Source organism: Borostomias antarcticus, assembly GCF_949987555.1.
Source record: "Borostomias antarcticus genome assembly, chromosome: 4".
In the NCBI taxonomy this organism is placed as follows: domain Eukaryota; kingdom Metazoa; phylum Chordata; class Actinopteri; order Stomiiformes; family Stomiidae; genus Borostomias; species Borostomias antarcticus.
Window position 1 is genome coordinate 184,781 of NC_140237.1, and position 23,804 is coordinate 208,584.

General features: G+C 43.6%; 1 protein-coding gene across 1 annotated transcript; it reads left to right on the forward strand.

Annotated features, from left to right (window-relative positions):
• Positions 1-7,003: 7,003 nt before the first annotated feature.
• Positions 7,004-23,224, forward strand: LOC311308070 (lymphoid-specific helicase-like; the record flags this gene model as incomplete). Its single annotated transcript, XM_084437008.1, has 13 exons — positions 7,004-7,093; positions 8,175-8,343; positions 9,002-9,058; positions 9,755-9,812; positions 10,165-10,192; positions 10,797-10,993; positions 11,931-12,030; positions 12,621-12,782; positions 13,274-13,422; positions 13,842-13,986; positions 15,884-15,967; positions 16,068-16,187; positions 23,075-23,224. 13 exons carry the CDS (start codon positions 7,004-7,006, stop codon positions 23,222-23,224), a joined length of 1,509 nt encoding a protein of 502 aa, XP_084293134.1.
• Between the last annotated feature and the right edge of the window lie 580 nt (positions 23,225-23,804).

A 23,804-nucleotide genomic window follows, 5' to 3' on the forward strand; every position in this document is an offset into this window, starting at 1 on the left:
AGCGGCTCGCCAGATCCATTCCTGAGCTATACAGGGGAAGAAACCATGGGTCAGAGTCCAGGGCAACTGGTGATTGACCTCTCCGCTGAGGAGGCCACCGAACATGCTCAAGGAGAGACAGATGAGTGTCTTAACGCCTTGAAAGGGATGATGGCAGATCCTTTCGAATAAGTACCCTTTTGAATACAAACCTGATCTGTTGAAACATGCTGATCATATTGTGCTTTGCTACACGCTTACAGTACTTTTAAATGCAGACATGAACACACACACCTACACTCAAACACCCATAAAGAACACACCTCACTCACACAGGCATTCACACACCGAGGAAGAACATATATATATATACACATACACATAGACTGGAACTATACATTTAAGATTTGAGAGAAATGTTATGTTTAGTTTTAAGTAAATGATTTGTTTGAAAGTAATGATGTGATAGAAATAATAGAACAAAGCCATAAGAATCAGTTACAGTATGTTTGGTATGGCTGTGTGTGTTTTGTTTCACAATTTGATCCTCAGATAGGCTCGCTGTGAAAGATTGAGTAAGGGGAAGCAGGATGTGGCGGTGGTGAGGAAACAGGCCGTTGCACTTCACTGGTATACTCACAAACATGGCTAAGTGCGTGAATCTCTTGTGAGAGCGCCTTTGCCCTTTGCAGGATAGAACGTTCTACCAACTTAACTGGTTTGGTTGATAAGGAAATATCGACCACAAAGTGCTAAAGATCACGCACACACACACACAGACTGACACACACACACACACACACACACACACACACACAGACAGACAGACACACACACATGCACACACACACATAGACTGATACACACTCACACACACATGGACACACACAAACACACACATACTGTAGGAGCAGCAACCTTAGCTGGCAGCATCATCTCTGTCTCTCTCTCAATAAATAGTATAAAGGAGAGTTCCCTATGGTGACAAAGAAAGGGGCACCATCTTTTATCTTCTGTTGATTAAACCCACCCCCCTCATTTCTCTTCTATCTCAGTACATGCTCAGTTATGGGGTTGGCAAGGAGGTCTACAAACAGGTGAACACTAGACTTCTGTACAGACTTATTAAGGAAATTATCAATCAATCAATGATGTGCATGTGTGTGTATGTGTGTTTGTTTGTGTCTGTGTGTGTGTGTGATTGAAACGTCTAGTATGTCCCTAGCACGTCTGTAACAACTCTCTCTCTGTCTCTCTCCCTCTCTCTCTCTCTCTCTCTGTCTCACAGACATGCTCCTCCATCCTCATGGCTTCCTCTCCATGGCCGATGACATCATAGTGGGGATCTTGTTGGGGTTTGCGTCCCTGTCTGAGTAGCCAGTTCTTCACTGGCCTGCCGTCCTAACGGTCACCTGGCTACATAGTTCTGAAGCTGTGCCCACAGACCATAACAAGCACATTTGCTGTATGGAAATATTTATAAAGCCTGATTTACATTGAGCTGCTGTGTACAGGAAGTCACAGATTCAAAACACAACAAAATATGTACAGTAAGGGTTATGGTTCACCTCACGATAACAGAAACGTATGTGAGAGACTGGGGGAAATTCTACTGATGTAACTGAAATTGTTAGATATGAAGTGAATGGAAAAGAATGTTAAATCCATTGGGTGTTAATCAAAACATTACATAAATGTGATGCATTTTGATTTAATTAGGTTTATTGCATGAGCCTCATTATTGTGTATTTCAAACAAATATATTATTAATCTTGAATAGATAACCTGATTATTATGCATTTCAAACAAATATACGTTATGCATTTTGAATACATAATCTGATTATTATGCATTTAAAGCAAATAGACTTTATTTATACTGAATACATAAACCTGGTGATTATGCATTTCAAATAAATAGGTTTTATTACACTGACAAATATGCATCATGTTAAGTTTATTAGGTACATTTATGTTAAAACTACCTAAAGCAAATTCATGGAAATTTGTCATGCAATTAAATTACATAAATCTTAAAAGTTAGGCTTAAATATTTCTGTGAGTGCAGTGTACCAGTAGAGACCAGTGTATCTGGAGGAGCCCAGTGTACCAGTAGGAGACCAGGCCTAGGTCTGTGTGAGTTTCAGAAGAACATCTTCACTCTTCATAGTGTTTATAATCTGATAATCTGCATCCTCTGCTTGCAGTTTGAGGTCTCCTAGCTGAGCTCTGTGCAACACCGCCACTATGTGGTTAACTGCTATCATTGCATGTTGATGAAGGTCTTCGGGTGGCCAGTTAAATAGTGTTACAGAAACATGACAATAACTAGAATAGCGCTCAAGAGAGCACAGACCTCTGCCTGTGATGCATTTCGTCAGCATGGACAATTGTTGAATGTGTGCTTTTTTAGTTTAGCAGTTCTATATGGCCAACTTGAAAATGCTTGTTGCAGATGAAATATTGATCACCTTGATGTAGCTGAATCTGTTGTAGTGTGAGACCAAGCTGATCAGGGTGCTGTTCTGGGTTTAAAATGACCCGCCATAGGAATTGAATGGGTAAAATGACCCGCTATAGGAAATGAATGGGTAAGACAATATTATGTTCATCCAGCAGATGGAAAACATCCCCATACACACCCACAGCCACAACTCACCTGGGTTACCCGGGTTCTAGGTCTAAAATGAGCCCCCGTTTTATAGTGTTCAAGGCCAAATTTGACTATTCTGTTTTAACTGCTCTTATATGAACACAAAACCCATAAATCCCCAAATGAATGTGAACCACCTGAAGCATTCAGGTCAATACCATTCTCTTAGTGTACACCACATGCTCCCCCACACGTCCATAGTGTGAAACCACTTGGATACTGAAAGTGTAGAGCCATTACCAGTCAATACAAAGTTATTCTAAGTGATCATCTTTATCCTATTAGTGAAACATATCCAGATGAAAATGATTTATTTCAAAACCGCAATACACCCATCCACAAAACACAAAATCAGTGAATGTTTTGATTTGTATGAACATGATGTCAATATGTTGTAGCCTTCCAATTAATCCACTTAAAACCTAGCTAGTGTTGTGTTCGGCTGCTAACACTTAATAATGGAACCGGACAACAGTGTGCATACGGCTATACTTTTATTCACAGCTCCCATTACAGGCGGCCATCACTCTCGCTGGCTCCCGCATCACTGCCTCGATCAACCTAGACATCCGTGACATCACGTATGACACATCTCTCCTGTCAAGAACTATGTTTACAGTGTCTGGAAACATAAACAATTTCTCTTAAACGCCAAACAGTGTTTCAGCTTTAACCCTCAATTAACAGTTTCAGAGCCTGTAACAATTACAACTGTAGAGAATAAAATAATAACATAACATGACAAACAAAAACAAACTCTTGTTACTGTCCCATCACCTCATATCACCAAGCTCCCATCACCTCATTACTGCCCCATCACATTTCCTCAATGAGTCTCTTTGGCGCTTTGGTCTGTCTACCCAACCTCCTCTCTATGTCTATGTGTTCACCACACTCACGTATGGGCGTGTCACACACCGGTGACCCTGCACTAGCGCCCTCTGCATTTGTCAGTACTGTCTTCATTTTTAGGTACCTTGAGTAATTGTCTGCGATTTCACCTGTATGTTACCCCCTCGCGCGTGTGATTAGGTAGTCCACTGCTATGGACGGTTCTACGTCTCAGACTGTCCTCTCCAGGGTTCTACTGTTCTCTACAGGGCTGTAGACTGTTCTCCAGGGTTCTACTGTTCTCTACAGGGCTGTAGACTGTTCTCCAGGGTTCTACTGTTCTCTACAGGGCTGTAGACTGTTCTCCAGGGTTGTAGACTGTCCTCTCCAGGGTTCTAGACTCTTAAGCTATTTGATTAATGTCAGATTTTCTGTTGCAATATGTGAGATTCACCCCTTTTCTCTTCACCAAATGCCAATAGAATTAAAAATATATTTCTGTATATGCACTGTGATGCATCCTATATAGTTTCTGGTTGATTGGGGACAGTGTTGTGTGGACATCAGACAAGAAAACATGCATCAACCTTTTTTTTTTACATAGGCGAAAATTGGAAATTGGTATATTTGTCACATACCTTCCATCTGCATTTTTCATTACTTTCCACCACTGGGATTTTGGGGGACTAACTGATATGTTATAAAGAACATATGTATGACACTTAAACAGTTGAAATAATTTCTGTTGCAATTTGTTCAAGGTTATGTCATAAAATGCCTGGACTATAGGGGCAGGGGAGCATCACTACTGATCCATAGCCAGGACTGGGATGCCCTCAGTGGAGGTCCCAAGTCAGTCTTCCAGTCATTCAGCCAGCCTGTCAGTAGATGTGCTCTACTTGTATTGATTTGTTCATACACTAGTATTCCACCACAGGTTATGTTCTTGAATGCTTCTGGTGACTAGCAGTTCTCTTAGCAACCTAATTTAATCCCTATCACCATTTTCAGATCAACATAGGGGAAACATATGGCTGAGAGATGTGTGGAGGAAAATCAACAGCACCCCACACACACTTGCATAACCAACCAAGCAAGTTCTACCTTTCTATACCACAAATATAAGTTTGAGAACCTAGGATACATACAGCCCGCCTAAGGGGGTTCTAATGTACTGACCTCCCGGCACAGGCCTGACCTTGCTGGCAAGCTGCCTTGGGCCTAGCCAAGGAACAAGCGTTTCAGCTTCCGCTCACCTGTATGCAGCTGACACCATGCCTGGACTAGTTACCACATCCACAGTCTAGCCAAGTTAGAGATACCCTTGTGCATTTGACAAAACAAGTGTCATACAATTAAGGTTATCATTTGTGCAGCATGTGTGCTGTAAGTGTAAAGACAAGATACAGATAATTTTCTCCAGGTTTTATTGAATAGCTTGTAGACCAGACTGAAACACTGGGCTGACAGTTCAGTTGTACAAGGCGGACCTGGGAGACCATTCAGGACACCTTGTTTGGGTCGAGGCTCTGCTTAGTCTACTGGCCCAGGTGAACCATCAAACTGGATGTACTGACGCTGAGAATGGAGACACACACATGACACAGCTGGCCGACACTTCCTGCACTCTAAGAGGTTAGGGTTAGGGCTAGACTGAATGTAGGTTGGCATAAAATACATACTTATTTTTAAATGGATGGAAAGATGCTGCCCATGCCTAGATCTTTATGTCTATTCAGCATGTCTGTTCTCACCCACTGAGGTCCCATCACCAAACGTGAAGCCTCTGATACAATAATAAAACAGGGGCAGACAATGAAAGATAGAGATGGACAGACAGACATGTAGACAGATAGGTTAAAAAATTAGATTAGAACTCTTAGTGTTGTGATCAGACGGTACAACCAAAATGTCACCACAGTGTAGTGATGCAGACAGAGTTATGAACACCTGCTCCTTGATTAGAAGGAGGTTATCATCTGCCCTCTGAAACATTCAGGACCAGGGCCGTACGCAGGATTTTTGTAATACCGAGGTCATTTAGTTGTGGTGCTTCAATCTGGTGCACTTTGAGAGCAAAATGAAGAGGCTAGATCTATAAAGAACAACACGCATCATATTGGATTAATATCATCTTTAACTGAGAGCAGTGGAGGTCATCCAGAGAGGACACAACTTAAGTGAATGTTGATGAGAACACACCATCTATTAGAAACATGAGACTAGCTCCTCCGGTCACCTCTCTCCCAGCCTGGCCTCCTCCACTCTGATGTCCATGCTGGTCTCCTTCTGTCACCTCTGCTCCTGTCTTTTGTCCATGTTGGTCTCCTCCACTCTGATGTCCATGTTGGTCTCCTCCTGTCACCTCTCTTCCACTCTTGTCCGTGTTGGTCTCCTCCTGTCACCTCTCTTCCACTGTGGTGTCCATGTTGGTCTCCTCCTGTCACCTCTCCTCCACTGTGGTGTCCATTTTCATCTCCTGTCCACAAATTAACAAAACATAAACATAAGCTATAAACACACCCACCCCCACCCACCCATCCATCCACATTATTTTTTAAACTTGCAGGATCTAATTAATGTAGTGTCTCTTTGGCTAACATCAGGTATCTCCCCTCTCATCTCTATGTCCTCTCCTCCTGTCCCCTCTTCCACTCTCTTGTACCTCTTGGTTTCCTGTCAACAAATTATATATTTTTAACAGAACATAATCATGCATACTGTGTATATGTATACACACCTACCTGTCTATTTATTTATCTATATAAGCGGCACACCTGATTAATAACTTCCATCCAATGGTATAGGACAGGAAATAAGGATGCCTGTAGAATTTCAGGAAGTAGTGGAGCTTGTGCAAAGAGCCTAAGTGCTTGGCAACACCAAACGCCCAGTGTTTACATGAGAAAATAAATATGATAGATTTCTTTGTAGAAGCACTGCTCTGTTTGTGCATGTGCGCAGGTACACCGCTTTGCTAATGTTAACTTGGGTCAAGAATAGCCTACACCTAGCTAGCCACGTTGTGACGGCTAGGATCATGGATGTATTCACTAACTAGCTATTTATCTAACGTCAGGCATCTCAGCATCTTCGTCTACGTTCTTAAATGTGAGCATTTAGGCGCTGTCAATGTTATAACTAATTGAAAATACGTTAAAATAACTGCTTATTGTTATGTTACTTGTGTCAATCTCCCTTACCTCGAAAGACGTCCAATATGTTCGCTTGATCGTCCGCAGCTGACACTTATTAATGACAAATTAGCTTTGCGTCTCACACCCCTTCTCCTAAGAGAAAGAAGATTCGCCAAATCAAAAGTGATTCAACCGTTTCAGGCGAAATGAGTTTTTGATTGACAAGACGATTGTCAGCCTCTGATTGGCCAAAGTAGAAATTGATTGACAGTTGACCCGCCCCCTCGAAGTCTCCGGGCCTGCAGAGATACCCTTCTCCAAAAAACGGCTCCAACGGGAGGCGGCTCCATCGGTCTTAAAAGAGGCGACCGACACATGATCATTATCAGAGATCACATGAGATCATGGCTGACAGACCAACTGCTCCCCCGGCGCTGCCCACCATAAATGAGCCAGAGGTCATCCAGCTGGCCCAAAAATTGGAGATGTTCAACGTGAGTGATTAAGAGTAAATTGTAGTAGGCCTATTTATGAAGAGGGTGTTCGTGATAATTAGGCTACTGCGTTTATGCTATCACGCATTTGTAATTGGCGTTGACAAATTAGGCTAATGGTTTGGATAGCCTACGTTTATAACACGTGCTATGACTGCATGTATCATATGCTTGCACTATTTATAATTCGCATGAACAAATTCATGGTTTTGATTAGACCATAGTGGCCTGCGTTAAACCACGTGCATTATTTGGTGATGGCATTTCCATCGAATTAATTCAATTTGTCATTTGTCGTCAAAAAAGTAGGCCCCTAACAGTAGGCTAGGCTCGTGGTTAGGCTATTGGCTGTAATGTTTTCACATTTTACCTTTTCACATCTAAACACCAAACTATCAACATACAATGTTGTTTTCATTAAGTTAGTCGCTTGAAAAAAAAATAACATATTGACATTAACATTGTAAAATGCAGCGCTATGTTGAAGATTAGCAACCAAGTTACAAACCGACAAACGCAGTTACTGTATATTTAAAACCCGGAATTGTTTACAACATGTTTACCTACAAAGTAGGCTACATAGATGTCACCAAAGATGGTGTGTTTTTTATACATTTTAGTTTTAATAAAAAAAATAGGTGACATGGCATTGGCTAAGGAACAATATACAGGGTAATATATTTGAATTTACAGAGTAAAAATTGCATGAGGAGAGCAGGAGATTGATCTGCAAGTCTTAAGGGGAACCTTGGCTGAGGACAGGGTGGGAGGTTCACCGGGACAAGTTACCAGGTGTGCTACAGGAGACAGGGAGGTGTTCACAGGACCTGTTTAGAGTAAAAGGGAGAGATACTAGGGAGGAGGGAGGAAGACAGGATTAGTATAGCATCTAAGCAGACATGGGGGTCATCTATCAGGCCCAGGGTGGTCTGCGTGTGGCAAACATGTGTTGCTGTTGTGCATCAGGCAAATCAATGTTACCTGAAGCATGGATCCAGTGTACATTTTTGTTCCTTATTGTGTTATTGTTTTCCCTTTTTTCATTCACGTGTCCTTAAATGTATTGTTGTGTTTTTTACAGCTACAAATAATGAATCCGTGGGCGACAAGGGAGTACCTCCACTCGGAGGGTCATGTACTGGCCACAGAGGTACTCCAGGCGCTGATCCGCCACGTCAGGTGTGCACGTGCCCGTGATCAGCGCCTGGAGTACCTGGAGGGGCAGCTCCTGGAGACCTCTGCTGTGTTTGGTAAGTGTTTATGTCATTGAATGATATTTATTTGTTGACTTTAGATTCGATTTTTCCCAGGCTTTGTTACTGTTTGAAAATTACTGATGTTATTTTTCTCTACACCATTATACTACTGTTGCACTTTGAGTTCTAAAATATAACAATAATACATTTACTTTTTATACTGAAAATATTAATGACATATCTCAACACAACATAGAGTGGATTTATTGTACTCTACCATCAAAAAATCTCAATGATGAAATAGCTGGCATATTGCCTATAATCTGTGTGTGCCAATTTATATAAGCAGCTTGAACATGGCTGTGAGGTGCAGTAGGCATAGGGCCTATAGTTTGCTGTTACATAGCCAATAGGTAATAATTTAATGATATGAGGTTATTCACCTCATCCACAGTTTTGTGAATTGTTTTGAAATGAATTTGACAATAGCTGTGGTGTTTACTTGAGTAACATTTAGAATGTATTTAACTTCCAATTACAAGAAAATATCAGCTGTGAATTACTATACAGGAAATCATGACACAACTGATTGTCTGTTTGTGTAGGCTATTTTACAAGATAAGGCATTGTGAGTGTTTTTATTTTGTGGGCAATGTCAACAATTTTTCCAGAACTAATGTTTATTCAATATATTATTCCATGTGAATCTCAGCTGACAGCGATTTTGAGGAGGCAGCACAGGGAGAGGACCAGGCCACTGCGCTCTCTCGTAAGTGTCCAGCGAGTGATGAGGTCTGTTGTGTTGAAGTTGTCAAGTTTGATTCGCCATGCCTGTCTCCATGCCTTTGTGTGTCTCCCTTGTTTAGTCAGGGGCGAGGTATACGCGTTAAGTGTGAATTATGCCTCCATGTTGAATCGATTGTGTAGGTTATGGGTTGCTAGCCGTAGGTCAGTCGTTATGGCTTAAGCTAAATTGTAGCCTGACGTGCACCTTCCCAAAAATATAACTATGCGTCATGGTGATGTCAATCAATCAATCAATCAAAGCTTTATTTGTATAGCGCATTTCATACCCAGAGGCAACACAATGCGCACAATGCGATGTGGTTTGTAACACATGAACGTAGAAGCATAAATGACTGACAGCGCTGTAGGGTACAGGCGTTCAACCATAAATCACGCTTAAGGTTGTCTGCCTATAGCCTACTGAGGGTGGAGCTGTAGTTTTCAAACTTTTTCATAGTTGCAGTCACCATCCTTACCATACTGCAGGAATAATACAGAATGTATAGTCTCTTTGTGTTTGGCGTAGATATATCATATTGAATGGGATTTATATGAGGGGTATTATTGCCAATGTACACATTAGTACTGTTTATGCTGTGTTTATCAACCCAACACCATTAATAAAGGTGTTGTATCTCACAACTAATGTTTTTCTTTCTGTTTACATTATGATTAATAGAGTGCATTGAACCGATGGAGGCTCCAGTGGAGCTCCCCCCTGTAGAAGGAGTCCCTGTGTGAGTATTGTTTTGCAATATCTACCGGGAGAAAGTAGTGTTGCAGCCTACAGTAAATGTCAAGGGGAAAATTAATGGATTGGATTTTAAGTCCAAAATACTTTTTCTTCATGTGATTTTGAAGTGTCAAAAACAGTGGCAGGTAAAATGCAAATGCCTAGGAGAGCATAGAAGCCGGGTATTGTAAGTTGAAGGGGTGCAGGGAATTACTTTAAATGTAGTTGCATGGGTGAAATGACCGCTCCTCTGCATTTGTAATGTTAAAGGAAAATGCTCGTTTTTGACAACCTGGACCTTATTTACGACATATTATAAGAAGTTTGACTCACCCAGATCACTTTTGTGCATGCAGCATGGCCATCGACAGGAAGTACCTCCAGGTAGGCCCCCGCCCACCTGCCACACTCTTCTCTGTGGTTCACTTGTGTCCTTTCCTGCGAACAGTACAAGTTTTCTGTCAAAGTGACCCAAAAAAAGTGTTTTGCGAAGCGATTGATGGTGTTTTGTGCATTTGTGGCTTCAGGAGAAATCCCTCACTTCTCTAGCTGAATGTTGAATTCATTGAAATTGATGGAATCTATTGAATACATTTTTTCATTGAATAACGTGAACATGTATGAATGTGTACATGTATTCATTCATTTCTTAATATGGCATGTTTGGTAAATGGACTGCACTTATATAGCGCTTTTCCACCTTAGCGGCACTCAAAGCGCTTTACAACGGCCTCTCATTCACCCATTCACACACACATTCACACACCAATGGCGGTAGCTGCCATGCAAGGTGCTAACCTGCTCATTGGGAGCAATTTGGGGTTAGGTGTCTTGCTCAAGGACACTTCGACATGTGGACAGTCGGAGCTGGGATTCGAACCGCTGACCCTTCGATCACTGAACGACCCGCTCTACCAACTAAGCTACAGCCGCCCCGTGGTCATCCATTTTGATCATCCCTTTCCTTCCCTCATCCCTTCCCACCCAGCGGTTCCAGTGGAAGTTCCTGATCGTGGACGAGGGTCACCGGATCAAGAACATGAACTGTCGCCTGGTGCGCGAGCTGAAGATGCTGCCCGCGGACAACAAGCTGCTCCTCACGGGCACGCCGCTCCAGAACAACCTCGCCGAGCTCTGGTCCCTGCTCAACTTCCTGCTACCGGAGGTGTTCGACGACCTCCGCAGGTAGGCGTCCCCTTCTGGTGGAGTGTTGTCAACATGTGGCCGTCGGTGTCTGGTTTAGGCCACTGGTTGGGGGGTATTTAAAAGTCTCACTGAAACGGACGTTTGAGATCATCTAACTTCCGTAGTTTGACGTATTCCTGACGCAAACAAGCTATGAGGGCGGGACATATGTTTAGAGGAATTTGATTGGAACATTGACAAGTGGACGGGTTTTAAGAACTTTAGACAGATTCGATAGAAGGATAGCGTTGATTGACGGGTGGATGCCGTGAGATTATTGGCCTAAAATCTAAGGTACCTGTTGTCGTCATTGCACGTGACCTACCGTTTTCCAGGAAGTAAGAAATTATATACTTCGATATAAAATTCTGTAAAATTTTTGGCATACATCGTTGAATAGGTGAACACTATGACCAATTATGTGAACCAAAATGGGACAGAATGCTTTTTTCATTTCAGTGCGACTTTAAGGTGTCTGAACACGGCCACAACCGCACCAACCAACTCCCAATACCCAACATTCTAAAGTTGTCAGTTGTTGTTAGAATGTGGGAAGTTTAAAATTCAGCTGCAAAATCCATCCAACCAACGGCAAGAGTCACGAACAAGCATGGCACACCAATCCAGCAGACACCTTTAGTGTACAGAGATTCATTTTTGGCTGCAACCAGCAGTTCTATAGCTTGTTCTGTCAGTCGGTCCACAAAAATGTTCACAAACATGCGAGTTTAGCTATTGTGAATTTGCGCTTTTTATTTTAACTGCTGCAATGGCCATGATCTCACTCACTGCAAAGGAAACGAACAAATTTGATAGAGGAAAAAGTGAGAATTATGTCTTAATGTTTATTTATTGTTGACATTTACTTATTGTTTACGTTTCCTATATTTTGGGTCGATCATTCTGAGGATGTCGTTGTTGTCGTTGTTCTCTGCAGCTTTGAGTCGTGGTTCGACATCGACACCATCATCAGCTCGGACGCCGAGAACATTGTCGCCAACGAACGCGAGCAGAACATCCTGAACATGCTTCACCAGGTACTCCACCCTCACCAGCGGTCATACCAGAGTTACAGGACAATGCTCGTTTTTGACAACCTGGACCTTATTTACGGCATATTATAAGACGTTTCACTCACCGAGATCACTTTGGTGTAATTCGGAGGCCTGTAGAAGAAATTTCAAATCCAGCGCGAGCCAAGTATATCCATGTAATGGCGGCGGACGGGGCACCGAGAATGCAGCTTCTAAAAATCTATTTTCTGCCACGAAACGGTTGTTTTCATCAATCTGTCTTCATGAATCGCTAGTTGTGCTTGCATAGAGCCAGGGCTTGTTGTGGTTTTTCACATGCCTCTGTAATATGATCTTTAGAAACGTCTTTAGAAACGAAATGGCTTCCCCACTTGCTCCAGCACGCATGCGCACAGCGCGCAAGCGTCGCTCCAGTTTAACCGTCTTATAATATGCCGTAAATAAAGTCCAGGTTGTCAAAAACGAGCATTCTCCTTTAATCACCAGTGTCAAGTCACTCTAGGCCTGAACTTGAACTTTATTTCCAGGTTGTGGTTTGTGTGTCTGGGACCCTTGTCATGTGACCCCCTTACGCCTTCTGTCTCCGCCCCCAGATCCTCACGCCGTTCCTTCTCAGGAGGCTGAAGTCTGACGTGACCTTAGAGGTGCCGCCGAAGAAGGAGATCGTGGTGTACGCCCCCCTCACCGCCAAGCAGGCGTCCTTCTACACGGCGGTGGCCAGCAAGACCATCGCCAAGATGCTCGGCCAGGAAAAGGTTAAAGTTCAAATCTACCTTCTCTTCTGACTGGGGGTTTCAATGTCAATGTTCCAATTCTCCAAAAAGCACCCCCCCACGACGCTTTGACATGATGTAAACCGTTATTGGGATTTGAAAACAGTATCTTAACACAGGGTACCCACGGGTCATGGTATTTCTGGAATATCATGGAATTTTAATTAGATTTTTGGCCCAAGTCATGGAATATCAGGGAATTTTGTTAGCATTTTCAATTTAAAAAAATAAAAATGATAATATTTTCCATGCAGTATTTTTCTTTATCAGGTTATTTAACGCGTTTCCTGTATTGCGTGAGTGGTTGTTGTTCAGCAAGCATTTATCCTCTTCCCACAGTTTGTCTGTGCATTACAGGTCATGGAAATTCAGCTTTTCAGTCACTGGAAGTCGGGGAAAAGTCAGGGAATTTGACATGTGGCTTAAGAGTGTGAACCCAGTGAACACGGTGTGTGTGTGTGCTCTCTGTCCAGGTGGAGGCCCCGGTGGAGCTGACGCCCGGCGGCCGGCCCAAGCGACGGGTCAGGAAGCCGGTCAGGTACTCGGAGACGGAAGACGACTCTCCCCACGACCTGGAGAAATACCTGGAGAAGCTCCAGAAGGAGCTGGAGGCGAAGCAGAGGTCTGTAGCAGCTCCCTCCGTGTCGTTAGCTCCTGCTCAGTGGAGCTAGTGGAGGCTGCGCACCCAAGCCCAAGTTAACATGTCAAACATTTAGACCAGCGTTTCTCAACTGGTGGGTCGCGACCCATAGGTGGGTCGCGGAGCCGTTTTGATTGGGTCGCGGCCTCGTGGGCGGTTTCCCTTTCTTTTCTTTTTTTTTTTAAGGGATTTAAAAATATATATTTATAGAGAAAATGTTGGGTTTTTATTTTGCAGGACACACAATTCAATAATTTCAATAATTTATTTATGAGACATGACAGGAAGTGGGCTAACCTTGGCGTGGGCCAATGTTGTGTTATGTGTCACGGACTTTTTCTATTTTTGCTGAATAAATTTGAGTGCTGTGGAATAAATTTGGGTCACGACTTTCTCCCCAGCTCTGGCGCAGTAGTGGAGGTTCAGACGCCCCTCGACGCCCAGATCAACCTGAAGCTGCGCAACATCCTCATGCTGCTGAAGAAATCCTGCAACCACCCCTACCTCATAGAGTACCCGCTGGACCCCGCCTCTCAGGACTTTAAGGTAATGTCCCTACCTCATAGAGTACCCCCTGGTCCCTACCTCATAGAGTTCCCCCTGGTCCCTACCTCATAGAGTTCCCCCTGGTCCCTACCTCATAGAGTTCCCCCTGGTCCCTACCTCATAGAGTTCCCCCTGGTCCCTACCTCATAGAGTTCCCCCTGGTCCCTACCTCATAGAGTTCCCCCTGGTCCCTACCTCATAGAGTTCCCCCTGGTCCCTACCTCATAAAGTTCCCCCTGGACCCTACCTCATAGAGTTCCCCCTGGACCCTACCTCATAGAGTTCCCCCTGGACCCTACCTCATAGAGTTCCCCCTGGACCCTACCTCATAGAGTTCCCCCTGGTCCCTACCTCATAGAGTTCCCCCTGGACCCTGTCTCTCAGGAGTTCAAGGTAATGTCCCTACCTCATAGAGTTCCCCCTGGTCCCTACCTCATAGAGTTCCCCCTGGTCCCTACCTCATAGAGTTCCCCCTGGTCCCTACCTCATAGAGTTCCCCCTGGTCCCTACCTCATAGAGTTCCCCCTGGTCCCTACCTCATAGAGTTCCCCCTGGTCCCTACCTCATAGAGTTCCCCCTGGTCCCTACCTCATAAAGTTCCCCCTGGTCCCTACCTCATAGAGTTCCCCCTGGACCCTACCTCATAGAGTTCCCCCTGGACCCTACCTCATAGAGTTCCCCCTGGTCCCTACCTCATAGAGTTCCCCCTGGTCCCTACCTCATAGAGTTCCCCCTGGACCCTACCTCATAGAGTTCCCCCTGGACCCTACCTCATAGAGTTCCCCCTGGTCCCTACCTCATAGAGTTCCCCCTGGTCCCTACCTCATAGAGTTCCCCCTGGACCCTGTCTCTCAGGAGTTCAAGATAATGTCCCTACCTCATAGAGTTCCCCCTGGTCCCTACCTCATAGAGTTCCCCCTGGACCCTGTCTCTCAGGAGTTCAGGGTAATGTCCCTACCTCATAGAGTTCCCCCTGGTCCCTACCTCATAGAGTTCCCCCTGGTCCCTACCTCATAGAGTTCCCCCTGGACCCTGTCTCTCAGGAGTTCAAGGTAATGTCCCTACCTCATAGAGTTCCCCCTGGTCCCTACCTCATAGAGTTCCCCCTGGACCCTGTCTCTCAGGAGTTCAGGGTAATGTCCCTACCTCATAGAGTTCCCCCTGGTCCCTACCTCATAGAGTTCCCCCTGGTCCCTACCTCATAGAGTTCCCCCTGGTCCCTACCTCATAGAGTTCCCCCTGGACCCCGCCTCTCAGGACTTCAAGGTAATGTCCCTACCTCATAGAGTTCCCCCTGGTCCCTACCTCATAGAGTTCCCCCTGGTCCCTACCTCATAGAGTTCCCCCTGGTCCCTACCTCATAGAGTTCACCCTGGACCCTACCTCATAGAGTTCCCCCTGGTCCCTACCTCATAGAGTTCACCCTGGACCCTACCTCATAGAGTTCCCCCTGGTCCCTACCTCATAGAGTTCCCCCTGGTCCCTACCTCATAGAGTTCCCCCTGGTCCCTACCTCATAGAGTTCCCCCTGGTCCCTACCTTATAGAGTTCCCCCTGGTCCCTACCTCATAGAGTTCACCCTGGACCCCGCCTCTCAGGACTTCAAGGTAATGTCCCTACCTCATAGAGTTCCCCCTGTCCCCAGCTGGGTGATCATGTCAGCCTGCTTCATAAAGTAGAAAAATGGTTTGCGCTCTTTTCAACTAGTTCAAAAGAATATATTTTTGAACAGGCGGATAAGCCAAATGGATTTAAGATTTAAAACAGAAAAAAATGCCCCGTTTCATACACACATGGGAATGGCAATCTGACACCACAGACGTGACGGAACAAAGTATGCATGGTTTGGTCAGATACAGTAGTTTTGAGTCGGTCTGTCATTGTGATGTGTCTCTAGATTGACGAGCAGCTGGTCCAGACTTCCGGAAAGTTCCTCATCCTGGACAGAATGTTGCCCGAGCTGAAGAAGAGAGGCCACAAGGTACAAACTTGTCACATGGGTACAGATTTAGTTTGACCACTTCCTGGACCAGCAGCCCCAGATGTGAGCTCTTGGGGTTTTGTGTGGCGTTTGTGGGCAGGTGCTGGTCTTCAGTACGATGACGACCATCCTGGACCTGCTGGTGGACTACTGCTACCTGCGGGGGTATCAGTACAGCCGTCTGGACGGCGCCATGGCCTACTCCGACCGAGACCACAACGTGAGTCCCCGGGACGCACACACTCAGGGCTGTTCCTGGCGCAGAATGAGGCGGTGGGGGTACTGTGTCTGGGGGGTCTGGGGGAAATTTTGGGCATCAAAAGCTTCATTTTCTGCATTCTGGGGAATTTTCTATACACTGTGTGCTTTATTAGCTTGTCTGCCTAACTATATTAGCCTACATTATCCAATTTCATTTATTTATTTTTAAATAACAAACAGGCTAGAACATTTGTGAGCCTCGTAATTCTCTATGCGTACACTTGAATCACTTATTTGTTTTAAATGACCATTAAGCCCCTATTACCGTGCGTGCAATTCGAAAAACGTATTCAATTACCACTTATAACAACGATGTGTTAGTAATATGAATATAGTGATCTGAGTATAGTTTACTACACCCATGAGTTTACTACACCCATGAGTTTACTACCCATGAGTTTACTACCCATGAGTTTACTACACCCATGCGTTTACTACCCATGAGTTTACTACACCCATGAGTTTACTACCCATGAGTTTACTACCCCCATGAGTTTACTACCCCCATGGGTTTACTACACCCATGAGTTTACTACCCATGAGTTTACTACACCCATGAGTTTACTACACCCATGAGTTTACTACACCCATGAGTTTACTACACCCATGAGTTTACTACCCATGAGTTTACTACACCCATGAGTTTACTACCCATGAGTTTACTACCCCCATGAGTTTACTACCCCCATGAGTTTACTACCCCCATGAGTTTACTACCCATGAGTTTACTACCCCCATGAGTTTACTACACCCATGCGTTTACTACCCATGTGTTTACTACACCCATGAGTTTACTACACATGAGTTTACTACCCCCATGAGTTTACTACCCCCATGAGTTTACTACACCCATGAGTTTACTACACACATGAGTTTACTACCCATGAGTTTACTACCCATGAGTTTACTACACATGAGTTTACTACCCATGAGTTTACTACACCCATGAGTTTACTACCCATGAGTTTACTACCCATGAGTTTACTACACCCATGAGTTTACTACCCATGAGTTTACTACACCCATGAGTTTACTACCCATGAGTTTACTACACCCATGAGTTTACTACCCATGAGTTTACTACCCATGAGTTTACTACACCCATGAGTTTACTACCCATGAGTTTACTACACCCATGAGTTTACTACACCCATGCGTTTACTACCCATGAGTTTACTACACCCATGAGTTTACTACCCATGATTTTACTACCCCCATGAGTTTACTACCCCCATGAGTTTACTACACCCATGAGTTTACTACCCATGAGTTTACTACCCCCATGAGTTTACTACCCATGTGTTTACTACACCCATGAGTTTACTACACCCATGAGTTTACTACCCATGAGTTTACTACACCCATGAGTTTACTACACCCATGAGTTTACTACCCATGAGTTTACTACCCATGAGTTTACTACACCCATGGGTTTACTACCCATGAGTTTACTACACCCATGAGTTTACTACACCCATGAGTTTACTACCCATGAGTTTACTACACCCATGAGTTTACTACCCCCATGAGTTTACTACCCCCATGAGTTTACTACCCATGAGTTTACTACCCATGAGTTTACTACACCTTTGAGTTTACTACCCATGAGTTTACTACACCCATGAGTTTACTACCCCCATGAGTTTACTACCCATGAGTTTACTACCCATGAGTTTACTACCCCCATAAGTTTACTACCCCCATGAGTTTACTACCCATGAGTTTACTACCCATGAGTTTACTACCCATGAGTTTACTACACCTTTGAGTTTACTACCCATGAGTTTACTACCCATGAGTTTACTACCCATGTGTTTACTACACCCATGAGTTTACTACCCATGAGTTTACTACCCCCATGAGTTTACTACCCCCATGAGTTTACTACCCCCATGAGTTTACTACACCCATGAGTTTACTACCCATGAGTTTACTACCCATGAGTTTACTACCCATGAGTTTACTACCCATGAGTTTACTACACCCATGAGTTTACTACCCATGAGTTTACTACACCCATGAGTTTACTACCCATGAGTTTACTACCCATGAGTTTACTACACCTTTGAGTTTACTACCCATGAGTTTACTACCCATGAGTTTACTACCCATGTGTTTACTACACCCATGAGTTTACTACCCATGAGTTTACTACCCCCATGAGTTTACTACCCCCATGAGTTTACTACCCCCATGAGTTTACTACACCCATGAGTTTACTACCCATGAGTTTACTACCCATGAGTTTACTACCCATGAGTTTACTACCCATGAGTTTACTACCCATGAGTTTACTACACCCATGAGTTTACTACCCATGAGTTTACTACACCCATGAGTTTACTACCCATGAGTTTACTACACCCATGAGTTTACTACACCCATGAGTTTACTACACATGAGTTTACTACCCCCATGAGTTTACTACCCATGAGTTTACTACACCCATGAGTTTACTACCCATGAGTTTACTACACCCATGAGTTTACTACCCATGAGTTTACTACACCCATGAGTTTACTACACCCATGAGTTTACTACACCCATGAGTTTACTACCCATGAGTTTACTACCCATGAGTTTACTACCCATGAGTTTACTACCCATGAGTTTACTACACCCATGAGTTTACTACCCATGAGTTTACTACACCCATGAGTTTACTACCCATGAGTTTACTACACCCATGAGTTTACTACCCCCATGAGTTTACTACCCCCATGAGTTTACTACCCATGAGTTTACTACCCATGAGTTTACTACACCTTTGAGTTTACTACCCATGAGTTTACTACACCCATGAGTTTACTACCCCCATGAGTTTACTACCCATGAGTTTACTACCCCCATAAGTTTACTACCCCCATGAGTTTACTACCCATGAGTTTACTACCCATGAGTTTACTACCCATGAGTTTACTACACCTTTGAGTTTACTACCCATGAGTTTACTACCCATGAGTTTACTACACCCATGAGTTTACTACACATGAGTTTACTACCCCCATGAGTTTACTACCCCCATGAGTTTACTACACCCATGAGTTTACTACACCCATGAGTTTACTACCCATGAGTTTACTACCCATGAGTTTACTACACATGAGTTTACTACCCATGAGTTTACTACACCCATGAGTTTACTACCCATGAGTTTACTACCCATGAGTTTACTACACCCATGAGTTTACTACCCATGAGTTTACTACACCCATGAGTTTACTACACCCATGCGTTTACTACCCATGAGTTTACTACACCCATGAGTTTACTACCCATGATTTTACTACCCATGAGTTTACTACACCCATGGGTTTACTACCCATGAGTTTACTACACCCATGAGTTTACTACCCATGAGTTTACTACACCCATGAGTTTACTACACCCATGAGTTTACTACCCATGAGTTTACTACCCATGAGTTTACTACACCCATGGGTTTACTACCCATGAGTTTACTACACCCATGAGTTTACTACACCCATGAGTTTACTACCCATGAGTTTACTACACCCATGAGTTTACTACCCCCATGAGTTTACTACCCCCATGAGTTTACTACCCATGAGTTTACTACCCATGAGTTTACTACACCTTTGAGTTTACTACCCATGAGTTTACTACACCCATGAGTTTACTACCCCCATGAGTTTACTACCCATGAGTTTACTACCCATGAGTTTACTACCCATGAGTTTACTACCCATGAGTTTACTACCCATGAGTTTACTACACCTTTGAGTTTACTACCCATGAGTTTACTACCCATGAGTTTACTACCCATGAGTTTACTACACCTTTGAGTTTACTACCCATGAGTTTACTACACCCATGAGTTTACTACCCATGAGTTTACTACCCATGAGTTTACTACCCATGAGTTTACTACCCATGAGTTTACTACCCATGAGTTTACTACACCCATGAGTTTACTACACCCATGAGTTTACTACCCATGAGTTTACTACCCATGAGTTTACTACCCCCATGGATTTACTACCCATGAGTTTACTACCCATGAGTTTACTACCCATGAGTTTACTACCCATGAGTTTACTACACCCATGAGTTTACTACACATGAGTTTACTACACCCATGAGTTTACTACACCCATGAGTTTACTACCCCCATGAGTTTACTACCCCCATGAGTTTACTACCCCCATGAGTTTACTACCCATGAGTTTACTACCCATGAGTTTACTACACCCATGAGTTTACTACACCCATGAGTTTACTACCCCCATGAGTTTACTACCCATGAGTTTACTACCCATGAGTTTACTACACCTTTGAGTTTACTACCCATGAGTTTACTACACCCATGAGTTTACCACCCATGAGTTTACTACACCTTTGAGTTTACTACCCATGAGTTTACTACCCATGAGTTTACTACCCATGAGTTTACTACACCCATGAGTTTACTACCCATGAGTTTACTACACCCATGAGTTTACTACACACCACGTTTTATGTTTTACTCTACTTTATTGAGTTTATTGTTACAGGGATGGTGTCAGATCATTTTCAACTGTAGTCCCTTGGCAGGTTATAAATAAAGGGTAAATACTGAAAATGACAATACAGACAGATAATGAGCAGGCAATGAACACAGACAGAGCAGTATGATGCAGACAGTGTAGAGGTTTAAAGATTGAAATTATATTATGCTTGTTAAAGTCATAAGTCATATATTTTTGTTCTATTAATTAGTTGTTTTCTAGCTGTGACTCAATGCACCATTCACATTATATCCAGAGAAATATGTGGCCTTGATGAAATGTACCCAGATCTGTATGTTGATAACTGCTGCACATATGGCGCTTGTTGTGCTGCTGTATGAATGTAATCTGAAGGGAGTACTATACTCTTCAGAGAGATGTTGTAATGACTCTGTGTATTGTTTCTCTCCATGCCGCATATAAAATAAAGAATTTTATACCTGAAGCCACAAAGAGTGAAGACTGAGTTTTCTTCCACAAGAGCAACACATGACAAGCAACACTGTAAAAGAGCAGGATTACCCATGCCCTGTACAACCCAACCTGTGATGTTGAGTGATAATCTACCAAGACTTTTGGGGGTTTCTTTCCCCAGCCGTTTCTTTATGGGAAATAGACTTCTTGTCCCCCATGGTGTCACATGACTTGCAATACTGAGCTTTGGACACAAACTGGCTTCATGCACTGGGTGAGCAGTGGAATGAATGGGCAGCCATTGTTCAATGCCATGTCCAGTTATCTTAATATCCATGCTAGACCCCAGTAGTGGACAGGTAGACAGAGTTGTGACACATGGGAAGGGACAGTGGAAAGATTGGATTCTATCTTTCAAACTGAACAGTGCTTGGGAATATACCCTTTTCCCACCATTTTGACAGCAGGGCAAACAGGTGCAATTGATCAAATTAATTAAGGTCCTATTCTATTATAGTCTGTCAGCCATTCCAGTGAGCCTGCATGCATAATATTAGGCCCCTGGCCCACCTAAATCCTACATGGCACAGGACATAATTACTGTTATTGATTACACCTGTTTACCCTGCAAGATGTCAAAATGGCTGTTGGGAAATATAGTCTATATTGGTCACAGGAAGCGTACGATTCAACTTGCATATAGTAGCAGCTGGTAACATTTCTACTGATTTATTACATTTGATTTTGGTGGGACAATTGTAGTCTTGGTGTAGCCTAGGCTACAAGCTTTCTCAGTCACAGCAACTTTGTAGCAGTTGTCGAACTCAGCTCTCAGTTGCTGAATGCCAGTTTATGACATCAGTTGCTGATAAGGAGAGAGACCCTGGCGAAACCTCCATAGGCTACCAGAGCAACCTGCAAATCTTATGACTTGCCTCCTCTACAACTTCCTGCATTGAAGAGAAATGGCGACGGGTGGTTTAACTCGGGAGCAGTTCGTCTGTTCAATCTGTCTGGATGTCTTCTCTTGCCCAGTCACCATTCCCTGCAGGCAGAGCTTCTGCCAATAGCCTACTGCCTAGAGGCCTACTGGAGCAGAGGTGAGTGCAGCTGCCCTCTCTCGAGATCGTTCCCTCAGCCTCCTGAACTGGCCATCGACCACATTCTAGAAGCTCTGGTGAACAATCTTAGTCTGGATGAGTCATACCTTGAACCAGCCACAACCTCGGCTTCTCTAAAGAAATGCCTGTAGTAGCAGATCTGCCCGAAGTTGCCAATGTGTGTGAAAAGCACGATGCGCCACTATCTCTGTTCTGCATGAATGACCAAACTCTGCTGTGTCCAAAATGTCTGCCTGTCAAGATCACAAATCCCAGATAACTCTACCTGCTGAAAAACACATCCCCAAAATCAGTGTAAGGAGTGAGAGAGGTGAAAAGGGCTAGAATTATTGATATTCAGACACTTATAATTATATCAAAACTGAATTGAGATTAATCTTTGTAAGACTTTTGAAGTCCAATGTCAAGGAGTTTGACTGTCTAGTGTCAACTGATATTTCAATGTCAATTCGTAGAGCATGAGTAAAGCTAATGTCTTGTTTATTTTCAGCAATTGCTGACGGAAAGAGCTGCTTGTTATAAAGAACAAAATGTACTCAGTAAAGATGGAGATTCTCAAACCAAAGACAACCATGGAAACTTTTAAGGTGAAGTCATGCAATATCCTCCACTGTTTTCCATATACAAATATTATTATAAAAATAATAATACAGATGAATGAATGAGAAATAGGCATTTGTTGGATGTGCAGTCCTTCATTGAGGTGGCAGTCTCATGGAAAGGTGTTTTGTTTACACTTTTATGTACCCACTGCATGAACTAACATGTGGGATTGGGTAAACCTTCTTTTCTGTCCCATTCAGTACTACTGCCCTCTAGTGGTGCTCGCCAGGAACTCCATAATGAACTGTGTCTCATATTACCCATCTCTCCTGTGCCTGTCAGACAGCTGGCAGACTGCAGTGAGAGGATATGGAGAGCGGTTTCACCATGCTGATGTCAGCTGTGGATGACGACGAGTGTTGGCCTCCATGGCAGAGAAGGAGAGGATAATGCTGCAGAGAGCTGATGGTGAGCTGAAGGAGATGGAGAAGAAGGGAGGAGATCCCCAGATGCTGCTTCAGGTGACTTCCATTTCCACCTTATTTCATCTGATAATATGAAATAAAAGCTCTCATTGGATTTGTCAACATTTTGTAAATGTATCTTTGAATTTTAATACTTTGTATTAAAACAGGATGTTTAACTCCCCCACACACACACACACCCACTCAGAACTACATGGTGAGTCAGAAAGGTCCAGTTGGTGCCGCTGGGATCTCTGAGCTGCTGGACCCAGAGGAGAGGTTAGTAGAGATAGGAGACCCAGAGGAGAGGTTAGTAGAGATAGGAGACCCAGAGGAGAGGTTAATAGAGATAGGAGACCCAGAGGAGAGGTTAGTAGAGATAGGAGACCCAGAGGAGAGGTTAGTAGAGATGGGAGATCCAGAGGAGAGGTTAGTAGAGATAGGAGACCCAGAGGAGAGGTTAATAGAGATAGGAGACCCAGAGGAGAGGTTAGTAGAGATAGGAGACCCAGAGGAGAGGTTAGTA